At 45.1% G+C, this 14,818-nt stretch overlaps 1 protein-coding gene across 3 annotated transcripts in view; it reads left to right on the top strand.

Annotated features, from left to right (window-relative positions):
* Nucleotides 1-12,096, top strand: part of LOC137423841 (DNA-directed DNA/RNA polymerase mu) — a 135,158-nt gene extending 123,062 nt beyond the window's left edge. For all 3 annotated transcript variants that reach the window (XM_068111385.2, XM_068111387.2, XM_068111388.2), the window contains 2 exons: nucleotides 11,378-11,461; nucleotides 11,790-12,096. In XM_068111385.2, coding sequence (XP_067967486.2) covers nucleotides 11,378-11,461; nucleotides 11,790-11,876 — 171 coding nt within the window. In that variant the 3' untranslated portion in view covers nucleotides 11,877-12,096. The remainder of the gene's footprint in view (nucleotides 1-11,377; nucleotides 11,462-11,789) is intronic.
* The last annotated feature ends 2,722 nt before the right edge of the window (nucleotides 12,097-14,818 follow it).

A 14,818-nucleotide genomic window follows, 5' to 3' on the forward strand; every position in this document is an offset into this window, starting at 1 on the left:
ATTCCCTGATATCTTGTACCCTAGTTAGTGTTTGAATTTGTAACGCATCATTCCCTTCGTATTCCTTGATGTCTTGTACCCTAGTTAGTGTTTGAATTTGTAACGCATCATTCCCTTGGTATTCCCTGATATCTTGTACCCTAGTTAGTGTTTGAATTTGTAACGCATCATTCCCTTGGTATTCCCTGATATCTTGTACCCTAGTTAGTGTTTGAATTTGTAACGCATCATTCCCTTGGTATTCCCTGATATCTTGTACCCTAGTTAGTGTTTGAATTTGTAACGCATCATTCCCTTGGTATTCCCTGATATCTTGTACCCTAGTTAGTGTTTGAATTTGTAACGCATCATTCCCTTGGTATTCCCTGATATCTTGTACCCTAGTTAGTGTGTGAATTTGTAACGCATCATTCCCTTGGTATTCCCTGATATCTTGTATCCTAGTTAGTGTTTGAATTTGTAACGCATCATTCCCCTGGTATTCCCTGATATCTTGTACCCTAGTTATATTAGTGTTTGAATTTGTAACGCATCATTCTCTCGGTTTTCTTAATGGTGCCTTAATATATATTTTTTAGCACTCTGTCTTCATTTCCTCTTGTGTGGGAAGACGTATTTGTCTGTGAATATGCAATTTCCTCTCCAAGTCTCGATGTCTTCAAGGGAGATTAATTGGCTTTTGTGGAAAGGCATTATTCCAGCTCCTTATTACAACACTGATGACCGCTTGGATTTTGGAAGCAAGACCCGATACGGACCCATTGATCGTGTTGCTTCTTGAGCTTAATGTGTCGGAACTGTCATGGAGGCCTACCTAGTGATCTCGGGTGCCACGGCCTGGAGAAAGTTTTCCCATTTTGGCTTCAAGGATGGAATATGCGGACTCCTTCCTGTTATAACAAACGTCCCAAAGGAGTTCCACGAGAACCATATTGCGGTGTCCAGTTCGGGAATTTCCTATACTCGATGACTTGTAATGGGGCCTTCTCGAATTTGATTATTCTGTTGTGATGAAGGTGACTTGATTGATATCCGATCCAAACCCAGACACCACTGATTGTCGTGAACTTTTCCATTGGGAAGGAGACTTCCAGGTCTTCGTCACGTAAACTGCCACCTCAATTATGTTCGTGAATACCTGAAGAATGTCGGCAGGTCTTTCTTTGTATACTTGGTCTAGGATCGTATGAGAGCTAAAAGTCCTTCCTGATCCTTCCTGAAGGTCAAATGAATGAGTGAGCCATTTGTGTTTCTTATTAACGGTCCAATCGCCACGCAGTAATTATCCCGAGTTCCAAACCTTTTGAACCAAAATCTTCAATACTCATGTCTTGAGTTATATTTGAAGGCACACAACTTCTAAATGTTATTCCAGTGTACTTCCAATGAGACCACCATGCCCACGTGGAGAGTGGTATGGAAGATTAGCGTGAGGGTAGCAGGGAGTGTGGGAGTGCAATCCTTGTTTTCTGTACTTGTGAGTGGTATGGAAGATGAGCGTGAGGGTAGCAGTGAGTGTGGGAGTGCAATCCTTGTTTTCTGTACTTGTGAGTGGTATGGAAGATGAGCGTGAGGGTAGCAGTGAGTGTGGGAGTGCAATCCTTGTTTTCTGTACTTGTGAGTGGTATGGAAGATGAGCGTGAGGGTAGCAGGGAGAGGGGGAGTGCAATCCTTGTTTTCTGTACTTGTGAGTGGTATGGAAGATGAGAGTGAGGGTAGCAGGGAGAGGGGGAGTGCAGGCCTTGTTTTCTGTACTTGTGAGTGGTATGGAAGATGAGAGTGAGGGTAGCAGCGAGTGGGGGAGTGCAATCCTTGTTTTCTGTACTTGTGAGTGGTATGGAAGATGAGAGTGAGGGTAGCAGGGAGAGGGGGAGTGCAATCCTTGTTTTCTGTACTTGTGAGTGGTATGGAAGATGAGAGTGAGGGTAGCAGCAAGTGGGGGAGTGCAGGCCTTGTTTTCTGTACTTGTGAGTGGTATGGAAGATGAGAGTGAGGGTAGCAGGGAGAGGGGGAGTGCAATCCTTGTTTTCTGTACTTGTGAGTGGTATGGAAGATGAGAGTGAGGGTAGCAGCGAGTGGGGGAGTGCAGGCCTTCTTTTCTGTACTTGTGAGTGGTATGGAAGATGAGAGTGAGGGTAGCAGCGAGTGGGGGAGTGCAGGCCTTGTTTTCTGTACTTGTGAGTGGTATGGAAGATGAGAGTGAGGGTAGCAGCGAGTGGGGGAGTGCAGGCCTTGTTTTCTGTACTTGTGAGTGGTATGGAAGATGAGCGTGAGGGTAGCAGCGAGTGGGGGAGTGCAATCCTTGTTTTCTGTACTTGTGAGTGGTATGGAAGATGAGAGTGAGGGTAGCAGGGAGAGGGGGAGTGCAATCCTTGTTTTCTGTACTTGTGAGTAGTATGGAAGATGAGAGTGAGGGTAGCAGTGAGTGTGGGAGTGCAATCCTTGTTTTCTGTACTTGTGAGTGGTATGGAAGATGAGCGTGAGGGTAGCAGGGAGAGGGGGAGTGCAATCCTTGTTTTCTGTACTTGTGAGTAGTATGGAAGATGAGAGTGAGGGTAGCAGCGAGTGGGGGAGTGCAGGCCTTGTTTTCTGTACTTGTGAGTGGTATGGAAGATGAGCGTGAGGGTAGCAGGGAGAGGGGGAGTGCAATCCTTGTTTTCTGTACTTGTGAGTGGTATGGAAGATGAGCGTGAGGGTAGCAGCGAGTGGGGGAGTGCAATCCTTGTTTTCTGTACTTGTGAGTGGTATGGAAGATGAGAGTGAGGGTAGCAGGGAGAGGGGGAGTGCAATCCTTGTTTTCTGTACTTGTGAGTAGTATGGAAGATGAGAGTGAGGGTAGCAGTGAGTGTGGGAGTGCAATCCTTGTTTTCTGTACTTGTGAGTGGTATGGAAGATGAGCGTGAGGGTAGCAGGGAGAGGGGGAGTGCAATCCTTGTTTTCTGTACTTGTGAGTAGTATGGAAGATGAGAGTGAGGGTAGCAGCGAGTGGGGGAGTGCAGGCCTTGTTTTCTGTACTTGTGAGTGGTATGGAAGATGAGCGTGAGGGTAGCAGGGAGAGGGGGAGTGCAATCCTTGTTTTCTGTACTTGTGAGTGGTATGGAAGATGAGAGTGAGTGTAGCAGTGAGTGTGGGAGTGCAATCCTTGTTTTCTGTACTTGTGAGTAGTATGGAAGATGAGAGTGAGGGTAGCAGTGAGTGTGGGAGTGCAATCCTTGTTTTCTGTACTTGTGAGTGGTATGGAAGATGAGCGTGAGGGTAGCAGGGAGAGGGGGAGTGCAATCCTTGTTTTCTGTACTTGTGAGTGGTATGGAAGATGAGAGTGAGGGTAGCAGGGAGAGGGGGAGTGCAGGCCTTGTTTTCTGTACTTGTGAGTGGTATGGAAGATGAGAGTGAGGGTAGCAGCGAGTGGGGGAGTGCAATCCTTGTTTTCTGTACTTGTGAGTGGTATGGAAGATGAGAGTGAGGGTAGCAGCGAGTGGGGGAGTGCAATCCTTGTTTTCTGTACTTATGAGTGGTATGGAAGATGAGAGTGAGGGTAGCAGCAAGTGGGGGAGTGCAATCCTTGTTTTCTGTACTTGTGAGTGGTATGGAAGATGAGAGTGAGGGTAGCAGTGAGTGTGGGAGTGCAATCCTTGTTTTCTGTACTTGTGAGTGGTATGGAAGATGAGAGTGAGGGTAGCAGTGAGTGTGGGAGTGCAATCCTTGTTTTCTGTACTTGTGAGTGGTATGGAAGATGAGAGTGAGGGTAGCAGGGAGAGGGGGAGTGCAATCCTTGTTTTCTGTACTTGTGAGTGGTATGGAAGATGAGAGTGAGGGTAGCAGCAAGTGGGGGAGTGCAGGCCTTGTTTTCTGTACTTGTGAGTGGTATGGAAGATGAGAGTGAGGGTAGCAGCGAGTGGGGGAGTGCAATCCTTGTTTTCTGTACTTGTGAGTGGTATGGAAGATGAGAGTGAGGGTAGCAGTGAGTGTGGGAGTGCAATCCTTGTTTTCTGTACTTGTGAGTGGTATGGAAGATGAGAGCGAGGGTAGCAGTGAGTGTGGGAGTGCAATCCTTGTTTTCTGTACTTGTGAGTGGTATGGAAGATGAGAGTGAGGGTAGCAGGGAGAGGGGGAGTGCAATCCTTGTTTTCTGTACTTGTGAGTGGTATGGAAGATGAGAGTGAGGGTAGCAGCAAGTGGGGGAGTGCAGGCCTTGTTTTCTGTACTTGTGAGTGGTATGGAAGATGAGAGTGAGGGTAGCAGGGAGAGGGGGAGTGCAATCCTTGTTTTCTGTACTTGTGAGTGGTATGGAAGATGAGAGTGAGGGTAGCAGCGAGTGGGGGAGTGCAGGCCTTGTTTTCTGTACTTGTGAGTGGTATGGAAGATGAGAGTGAGGGTAGCAGCGAGTGGGGGAGTGCAATCCTTGTTTTCTGTACTTGTGAGTGGTATGGAAGATGAGAGTGAGGGTAGCAGTGAGTGTGGGAGTGCAATCCTTGTTTTCTGTACTTGTGAGTGGTATGGAAGATGAGAGTGAGGGTAGCAGGGAGAGGGGGAGTGCAATCCTTGTTTTCTGTACTTGTGAGTGGTATGGAAGATGAGAGTGAGGGAAGCAGCAAGTGGGGGAGTGCAGGCCTTGTTTTCTGTACTTGTGAGTGGTATGGAAGATGAGAGTGAGGGTAGCAGCGAGTGGGGGAGTGCAATCCTTGTTTTCTGTACTTGTGAGTGGTATGGAAGATGAGAGTGAGGGTAGCAGTGAGTGTGGGAGTGCAATCCTTGTTTTCTGTACTTGTGAGTGGTATGGAAGATGAGAGTGAGGGTAGCAGTGAGTGTGGGAGTGCAATCCTTGTTTTCTGTACTTGTGAGTGGTATGGAAGATGAGAGTGAGGGTAGCAGGGAGAGGGGGAGTGCAATCCTTGTTTTCTGTACTTGTGAGTGGTATGGAAGATGAGAGTGAGGGTAGCAGCAAGTGGGGGAGTGCAGGCCTTGTTTTCTGTACTTGTGAGTGGTATGGAAGATGAGAGTGAGGGTAGCAGGGAGAGGGGGAGTGCAATCCTTGTTTTCTGTACTTGTGAGTGGTATGGAAGATGAGAGTGAGGGTAGCAGCAAGTGGGGGAGTGCAATCCTTGTTTTCTGTACTTGTGAGTGGTATGGAAGATGAGAGTGAGGGTAGCAGCGAGTGGGGGAGTGCAATCCTTGTTTTCTGTACTTGTGAGTGGTATGGAAGATGAGAGTGAGGGTAGCAGTGAGTGTGGGAGTGCAATCCTTGTTTTCTGTACTTGTGAGTGGTATGGAAGATGAGAGTGAGGGTAGCAGGGAGAGGGGGAGTGCAATCCTTGTTTTCTGTACTTGTGAGTGGTATGGAAGATGAGAGTGAGGGTAGCAGCAAGTGGGGGAGTGCAGGCCTTGTTTTCTGTACTTGTGAGTGGTATGGAAGATGAGAGTGAGGGTAGCAGGGAGAGGGGGAGTGCAATCCTTGTTTTCTGTACTTGTGAGTGGTATGGAAGATGAGAGTGAGGGTAGCAGCGAGTGGGGGAGTGCAGGCCTTGTTTTCTGTACTTGTGAGTGGTATGGAAGATGAGAGTGAGGGTAGCAGCGAGTGGGGGAGTGCAGGCCTTGTTTTCTGTACTTGTGAGTGGTATGGAAGATGAGAGTGAGGGTAGCAGCGAGTGGGGGAGTGCAGGCCTTGTTTTCTGTACTTGTGAGTGGTATGGAAGATGAGAGTGAGGGTAGCAGGGAGAGGGGGAGTGCAGGCCTTGTTTTCTGTACTTGTGAGTGGTATGGAAGATGAGAGTGAGGGTAGCAGCGAGTGGGGAAGTGCAATCCTTGTTTTCTGTACTTGTGAGTGGTATGGAAGATGAGAGTGAGGGTAGCAGCGAGTGGGGGAGTGCAGGCCTTGTTTTCTGTACTTGAGTGGTATGGAAGATGAGCGTGAGGGTAGCAGGGAGAGGGGGAGTGCAGGCCTTGTTTTCTGTACTTGTGAGTGGTATGGAAGATGAGCGTGAGGGTAGCAGGGAGAGGGGGAGTGCAGGCCTTGTTTTCTGTACTTGTGAGTGGTATGGAAGATGAGTGTGAGGGTAGCAGGGAGAGGGGGAGTGCAGGCCTTGTTTTCTGTACTTGTGAGTGGTATGGAAGATGAGCGTGAGGGTAGCAGGGAGAGGGGGAGTGCAATCCTTGTTTTCTGTACTTGTGAGTGGTATGGAAGATGAGAGTGAGGGTAGCAGCGAGTGGGGGAGTGCAATCCTTGTTTTCTGTACTTGTGAGTGGTATGGAAGATGAGAGTGAGGGTAGCAGCGAGTGGGGGAGTGCAATCCTTGTTTTCTGTACTTGTGAGTGGTATGGAAGATGGGCGTGAGGGTAGCAGTGAGTGTGGGAGTGCAATCCTTGTTTTCTGTACTTGTGAGTGGTATGGAAGATGAGCGTGAGGGTAGCAGGGAGAGGGGGAGTGCAGGCCTTGTTTTCTGTACTTGAGTGGTATGGAAGATGAGCGTGAGGGTAGCAGGGAGAGGGGGAGTGCAATCCTTGTTTTCTGTACTTGTGAGTGGTATGGAAGATGGGCGTGAGGGTAGCAGTGAGTGTGGGAGTGCAATCCTTGTTTTCTGTACTTGTGAGTGGTATGGAAGATGAGCGTGAGGGTAGCAGGGAGAGGGGGAGTGCAGGCCTTGTTTTCTGTACTTGTGAGTGGTATGGAAGATGAGCGTGAGGGTAGCAGCGAGTGTGGGAGTGCAGGCCTTGTTTTTTGTACTTGTGAGTGGTATGGAAGATGAGTGTGAGGGCAGCAGCGAGAGGGGGGGGGGAGTGCAGGCCTTGTTTTCTGTACTTGTGAGTGGTATGAAAGATGAGTGTGAGGGTAGCAGCAAGTAGGGGAGTGCAGTCCTTGTTTTCTGTACTTGTGAGTGGTATGGAAGATGAGTGTGAGGGTAGCAGCGAGTGGGGGAGTGCAATCCTTGTTTTCTGTACTTGTGAGTGGTATGGAAGATGAGAGTGAGGGTAGCAGCGAGTGGGGGAGTGCAATCCTTGTTTTCTGTACTTGAGTGGTATGGAAGATGAGCGTGAGGGTAGCAGGGAGAGGGGGAGTGCAGGCCTTGTTTTCTGTACTTGTGAGTGGTATGGAAGATGAGTGTGAGGGTAGCAGGGAGAGGGGGAGTGCAGTCCTTGTTTTCTGTACTTGTGAGTGGTATGGAAGATGAGCGTGAGGGTAGCAGGGATAGGGGGAGTGCAATCCTTGTTTTCTGTACTTGTGAGTGGTATGGAAGATGAGCGTGAGGGTAGCAGGGAGAGGGGGAGTGCAATCCTTGTTTTCTGTACTTGTGAGTGGTATGGAAGATGAGCGTGAGTGTAGCATGGAGAGGGGGAGTGCAATCCTTGTTTTCTGTACGTTCTGCATTGCCATGCGCAGCAGGTAGCATGTGGGAAGCTAAGGAACTAATTTTGAACATTTGGATTGCATGATAATCATTTGGTCCCATTAGTGAGTTTCTGTGCTTCTGTTTTCCACTGTGTGCACAAGAGCTTGTTTTTCACGCCGTGTGCAGCATTAAACCAAAATCTCCGTGGAGTTGCGCCCGGGGTGTTCAGACGTGTGCGCGTCGCCATGTGGCAGAGCAGAGCAAATGAGAACGGTCTTTAATGCTGCGACTGCAAATTGGAGACAGTGGAACAGCTCGGACGCATCATCCTTGTTTTGTCGTTCAAAGGCAGGATGAATCGCTGAGATACCTCTATGATGCCCTTCGTCTCCTTTGACATCGAGTCGGCGGCAAAAAGCCACTTCTTTTGTATCCCACTGTATTTGTTGACAAACATGTGATCAAAGGGAGGAAGGGATGCAAGGAAAGCTGCATGGTGTTTGCCCCCCGAGTTGTTCGCTGCTGTATTACATCCTTGGTTAACATTGGGGGGAATAGTGGAGCTGCAATCTGGAGCAGGACACCTTACGATCCACGTTTTGCCACCTGGGAAAGCTTCAGACTTGTATCATGTACCTTGATCTTTCTTTGATATTTTCAACGAGGTGTAAGTGTGTGCATATGAACTGCAGTACGAATTTTTATATCGACGAGTGCAGAGGTTCAAGTAGGGGAAATGATTATATTAGGTTTTAAGAAGGTCAAGACCCAAACTTGACTCAAGTAGTTTTAAGAATGTCACGACCTTTACTTGACTTGAGTAGTTTTAAGAATGTCACGACCTTTACTTGACTTGAGTAGTTTTAAGAATGAATGTTATGACCTTTACTTGACTCGAGTAGTTTTAAGAATGTCACGACCCTGACTTGACTCGAGTAGTTTGAAGAATGTCACGACCTTTACTTGACTCGAGTAGTTTTAAAAATGAATATTATGACCTTTACTTGACTCGAGTAGTTTTAAGAATTAATATTATGACCTTCACTTGACTCGAGTAGTTTTAAGAATGAATATTATGACCTTTACTTGACTCCAATAGTTTTAAGAATGAATATTATGACCTTTACTTGACTCGAGTAGTTTTAAGAATGTCACGACCTTGACTTGACTCGAGTAGTTTTAAGAATGAATATTATGACCATTATTTGACTCAAGTAGTTTTAAGAATGTCACGACCCTGACTTGACTCGAGTAGTTTTAAGAATGTCACGACCCTGACTTGACTCGAGTAGTTTTAAGAATGTCACGACCCTGACTTGACTCGAGTAGTTTTAAGAATGTCACGACCCTGACCTGACTCGAGTAGTTTCAAGAATGTCACGACCTTTACTTGATGCGAGTAGTTTTAAGAATGTCACGACCCTTATTTGATGCGAGTAGTTTTTACAATGTCATGACCCTTACTTGACTCGAATAGTTTTAAGAATGTCATGACCCTTACTTGACTCGAGTAGGTTTAAGAATTTCACGACCTTTACTTGACTCAAGTAGTTTTAAGAATGTCACGACCCTTACTTTACGCGAGTAGTTTTAAGAATGTCACGACCCTTACTTGACTTGAGTAGTTTTAAGAATGACATGACCATTATTTGACTCGAGTAGTTTTAAGAAGGTCATGACCCTTACTTGACTCGAGTAGTTTTAAGAATGTCACAACCCTTACTTGACTCGAGTAGTTTTAGAATGTCACGACCCTTACTTAACTTGAGTAGTTTTAAGAATGTCACGACCTTTACTTGATGCGCGTAGTTTTAAGAATGTCACGACCCTTCCTTGACGTGAGTAGTTTTAAGAATGTCACGACCCTTACTTGACTCGAGTAGTTTTAAGAATGTCATGACCTTTACTTGACTCGAGTAGTTTTAAGAATGTCACGACCCTCACTTGACTTGAGTAGTTTTAAGAATGTCACAATCTTTACTCGACTCGAGTAGTTTTAAGAATGTCGTGACCTTTACGTGACTCAAGTAGTTTTAAGAATGTCACGGCCTTGACGTGACCCGATTCGTTTTAAGAATTGCATTACCGTTACTTGACCTGGGTAGTTTTAAGAATGTCACAACCTTTACTTGACTCGAATAGTTTTAAGAATGTCACGACCCTTACTTGACTTGAGTAGTTTTAAGAATGTCACGACCCTTACTTGATTCGAGTAGTTTTAAGAATGTCACGACCCTTACTTGACTCGAGTAGTTTTAAGAATGTCACGACCTTTACTTGACTCGAGTAGTTTTAAGAATGTCACGACCCTCACTTGACTTGAGTAGTTTTAAGAATGTCACAATCTTTACGTGACTCGAGTAGTTTTAAGAATGTCACGGCCTTGACGTGACCCGATTCGTTTTAAGAATTGCATTACCATTACTTGACTTGGGTAGTTTTAAGATGTCACGACCTTTACTTGACTTGAATAGTTTTAAGAATGTCACGACCCTTACTTGACTCGAGTAGTTTTAAGAATGTCACGACCCTTACTTGACTTGAGTAGTTTTAAGAATGTCACGACCATTATTTGACTCGAGTAGTTTTAAGAATGTCACGACCCTTACTTGACTCGAGTAGTTTTAAGAATGTCACGTCCCTTCCTTGACGTGAGTAGTTTTAAGAATGTCACGACCATTATTTGACTCGAGTAGTTTTAAGAATGTCACGTCCCTTACTTGACTTGAGTAGTTTTAAGAATGTCACGACCCTTACTTGACTCGAGTAGTTTTAAGAATGTCACGACCCTTACTTGACTTGAGTAGTTTTAAGAATGTCACGACCCTTACTTGACTCGAGTAGTTTTAAGAATGTCACGACCCTTCCTTGACTCGAGTAGTTTTAAGAATGTCACGACCATTATTTGACTCGAGTAGTTTTAAGAATGTCACGACCCTTACTTGACTTGAGTAGTTTTAAGAATGTCACGACCCTTACTTGACTCGAGTAGTTTTAAGAATGTCACGACCCTTCCTTGACTCGAGTAGTTTTAAGAATGTCACCACCATTATTTGACTCGAGTAGTTTTAAGAATGTCACGTCCCTTACTTGACTTGAGTAGTTTTAAGAATGTCATGACCATTATTTGACTCGAGTACTTTTATGAATGTCATGACCCTTACTTGACTCGAGTAGTTTTAAAAATGTCACAACCCTTACTTGACTTGAGTAGTTTTAGAATGTCACGACCCTTACTTGACTTGAGTAGTTTTAAGAATGTCACGACCTTTACTTGATGCGAGTAGTCTTAAGAATGTCACGACCCTTACTTGACGTGAGTAGTTTTAAGAATGTCATGACCCTTACTTGACTCGAGTAGTTTTAAGAATGTCACGTCCCTTCCTTGACGTGAGTAGTTTTAAGAATGTCACGACCCTTACTTGACTCAAGTAGTTTTAAGAATGTCGTGACCTTTACGTGACTCGAGTAGTTTTAAGAATGTCACGGCCTTGACGTGACCCGATTCGTTTTAAGAATTGCATTACCGTTACTTGACCTGGGTAGTTTTAAGAATGTCACGACCTTTACTTGACTCGAATAGTTTTAAGAATGTCACGACCCTTACTTGACTTGAGTAGTTTTAAGAATGTCACGACCCTTACTTGACTTGAGTAGTTTTAAGAATGTCACGACCCTTACTTGACGTGAGTAGTTTTAAGAATGTCACGACCCTTACTTGACGTGAGTAGTTTTAAGAATGTCACGACCCTTACTTGATTCGAGTAGTTTTAAGAATGTCACGACCCTTACTTGACTCGAGTAGTTTTAAGAATGTCACGACCTTTACTTGACTCGAGTAGTTTTAAGAATGTCACGACCCTCACTTGACTCGAGTCGTTTTAAGAATGTCACGACCCTTACTTGACTCGAGTAGTTTTAAGAATGTCACGACCCTTACTTGACACGAATGATGAAACTTTCTTGCACGTGGCTTTGTCTTGTTTGTGTTTCTTTTACTCCTGAATTTAATTACCTGTGCTTTGGCTCTGCCTCTGCCCTGTAACCCGTAGCAGTTTGAACGAGACTTGCGCAGATATGCCAGCCAAGAAAAGGCCATGAGCCTTTCTAGTCATCACCTGTTTGACAAGCAGCAGGTACATGTGCTCACCGTTTCCCACACTTTCCATTGAGCACACTTTTCTGACCCTTGCACGTGATTCAAAAGGGTTGGCTATTGTTTGCCGGTGTGTTGTCCGAAATTCCCTCTTGTGTACCGAATTGAGAACACCTGTAAAGACTGGAATGTTGGCATTAGCCAAATTGGCTCCTCGTGTGATGTGACTACCTAAGTTTCCAATGTACTGCCTTTCCTCGTAAATCCTCATTCTGATTCCCCGCGCTTTACCATCAGTTGTGCACCATTTTCCAATGCATGGCGTCTATGAATCTATTTCTTCACAACAATTTACCTTTGCCTCTCAGAACACCTTTCTGCGTGCAAACACAGAGGAGGAAATCTTTGCGCACCTGGGCCTGCCATACCTTGAACCATCGTTCAGAAATGCGTGAGCCCCGACGCTGTGGAGACCGATTTTGCTTTTGAATGTCTCAACTGTTTGCGGATCTTTTTGCATGTACAGCTGTGGCATGCAACTGCAAAGCGATTATTGTAAGATCTCTTGTGTATTCATCGATGCTGATTGGTTTTTTTACTGCTGGAACTCCATATTGGATTCAGTGCCATGACTCGTCAAGCCAGTGGGAATGAATAAAGAACGTGGAAATGAAAGTAACGGCCTTGCATTTCACGGTGTCATTATGGTGGCGAATGGAATTGTAGGGCCCAGGTGACCTGTGCGCTGAGAGGTAATTTATGAACACAGGGTAACATGAAGGAATTTTGAAGTGAATTTTGAGAGGCCTCAGAATGCATGGGAGACTAAAATGGAACCTCGGGGATGTAGGTTACGATAAAGTGGCAGACACTCGTGTGTCCCAAAGGTGGCCTGTGAAGTGCGTACTTTGGCAGGAACATGATGAAGTGGCCTTTTGAAGTATTCTTTGGCTGTCGATTTCACTGAGTGTTCCTCTGGCAACGACAGCTTCTTGCAGTTGAGGGACCCTGTACTGCAACTCTCCGTTATTTTAACTTGCATGAGGGGTCATCCTTTTATTACATATGCAAAATCGTGTGATTTAACCCCTAACCTCCGCCTGCCACAACCACTCCCTAACTCGCCCTCCCCCTGTACAACTTGTGAATCACTTCCTTCCAATTTGATTAGTCTTTTGTTGTCCCAATTTAACTTCTCTCCTCACTCCTCCCCATTTCCTTTGTCTCATCTATCCGAGTCTTTCTCCTTTTCATCCGTTTATCAAGTTAAAATTTCTCAAGTTAGTCCATCCCATTCGTTTGTGCATACATAATAAATCGATCCCCTGAAAGCAGTTATGGGGTATGTGTGTGACGTAGCAGATGTTTTCGCTCTGAACTCATCCTTGGGACAATCAGAGTAGATTCATAAACCCTTCTGGTAGAAGTCTTTGCATTTTCGAGATTCCCATACTTTCTCTTAAACGCCTGAAGTGTTCCTGCTGTGAGGTTTGATTACTCGGACTAACCTCACCACCGTTTATGACAACCTATGTCACTAGTAAAACTACAAACAGGGACCCACCGAACATCCACACAATGTAAAATGGGACTTCAGGTCCTCCTCGCCGCCCCCCTCCCCTCCCTCCCCCGCCCCCCACCCACTCCAAGTCTTCAATCACCCTCCTCACCCCCACTACAACTCCTCAACCTCCCCCATCAACCACCGAAAGTCCTCAACCCCTCTCTCCCAATAAAGCCTCAACATCCCCTCCCAACCCCAACTCTCTGACCTCCCTTACCCCCAAGGCACTCCCACATCATCAAAACAGAAGAATATTTAACTCTTTCCTCTCCACTATCATGCTTTCACTGACTTCACGAAAATCTCAATTTAAAACAGCTTGGCTCCTACATGTCATGGCCTATCACGGTCACCTGTCCAACTCACAATCCCACAAGATATGCGGTAATCCTATACTTACTGTGGCCTTCACAAGGCCTGTGAAGCCTATCGCCTCCAACCTTTTGGTATTACTTGATCCTTTCAACGGTTGCTTTGGCCGTTTTATACTGAACGGAAAACTTGTAGGGGCGGCACAGTGATTGTGAATATGACAGCTACGAAGATGACTGGCTTCGCACAGAACCAAAATGGCGGTTGTATGATTTTTCATGTGTGTGGAGTCAGTGAAGCTGTCCAACCTTTCCTTCCTTTCCCCGATGGAAGGAAGCGTAACACACGGATGGACGGTCAATCGTAGTATTATATAGACGAGCAGAAAAGTCCATCAAAATGACGGGGGGCCCTCCTGTGTTTTCACACAATTCATTCAGCCTTGAAGACTTAGGCTAAAACTGAAATTATGCACAAAAAACATCATTTATTACACAAGTTTCTCATCCCTTTATTTGGGCTGTGTATCGGGCCACAGACCACTGCCACTCCCGAACATAATAAAAAACAAGAAAGAGCAATCAGATATTGCAAACCCTCGCCAGGATGTATTTCCAGTGGTTTTAAGGCTTTTGTGTTAAAACAAATATGGCGGCCGAACCACGTGATCGATGACGTCATCATTTTTTTTTTCTAAACTAATTTATTCCTAGATTATGCTCAATAAATTTCATCTTGATTGGATGACGTTTTGTACTTGTCGAATTATGACGTCATAATGGAGGCACCTATGACATCATCATTAACATATTTTATTCCCTGTGGAGAGTTCTTTACAATGAGCTATGTCTCAATTTTTTCTATTCAGCACTTTCGGAGATAAAGAGGTGCAAAGTTTTTCCGTTTTTCCAAGATGGCGGCCGAACCACGTGACCGATGACATCATCATTAACATATTTTATTCCCCAGGTCGAGTTCTTTACAATGAGCCATATCTCAATTTTTTCTATTCAGCGCTTTCGGAGATATAAAGGTACAAAGTTTTTCGGTTTTTCCAAGATGGCGGCCGAAACACGTGACCGATGACATCATAATTATCATTAAAAAATTCTACAGGTGCAGTTGCACCAATCGTGAAACTTTCCTGTCAATTGGACCAACGGTTGCATAGCAAATCATATTTATTCTGTGCAGACAAACAAACAAATGAAAAATCGGTCAGAGACTGAGGACTTGCCGGGATATACTTTTTTTATCGACCATTTTGGACAAATATGGCGGCCGAACCACGTGAACGATGACGTCATCATTATTTGTTTACTATCATCTATTTTGTCATCATCATCTAAACTAATTTATTCCTAGATTATGCTCAAGAAATTTCATCTTGATCGGATGAAGTTTTGTACATGTTGAATTATGACGTCATAATGGACGCACCTATGACATCATCATTAACATATTTTATTCCCAATGGAGAGTTCTTTACAATGAGCCATGTCTCAATTTTTTATATTCAGC

Source organism: Myxine glutinosa, chromosome 3 (genome assembly GCF_964187855.1).
Source record: "Myxine glutinosa chromosome 3, kmMyxGlut1.1, whole genome shotgun sequence".
In the NCBI taxonomy this organism is placed as follows: Eukaryota; Metazoa; Chordata; class Myxini; order Myxiniformes; family Myxinidae; genus Myxine; species Myxine glutinosa.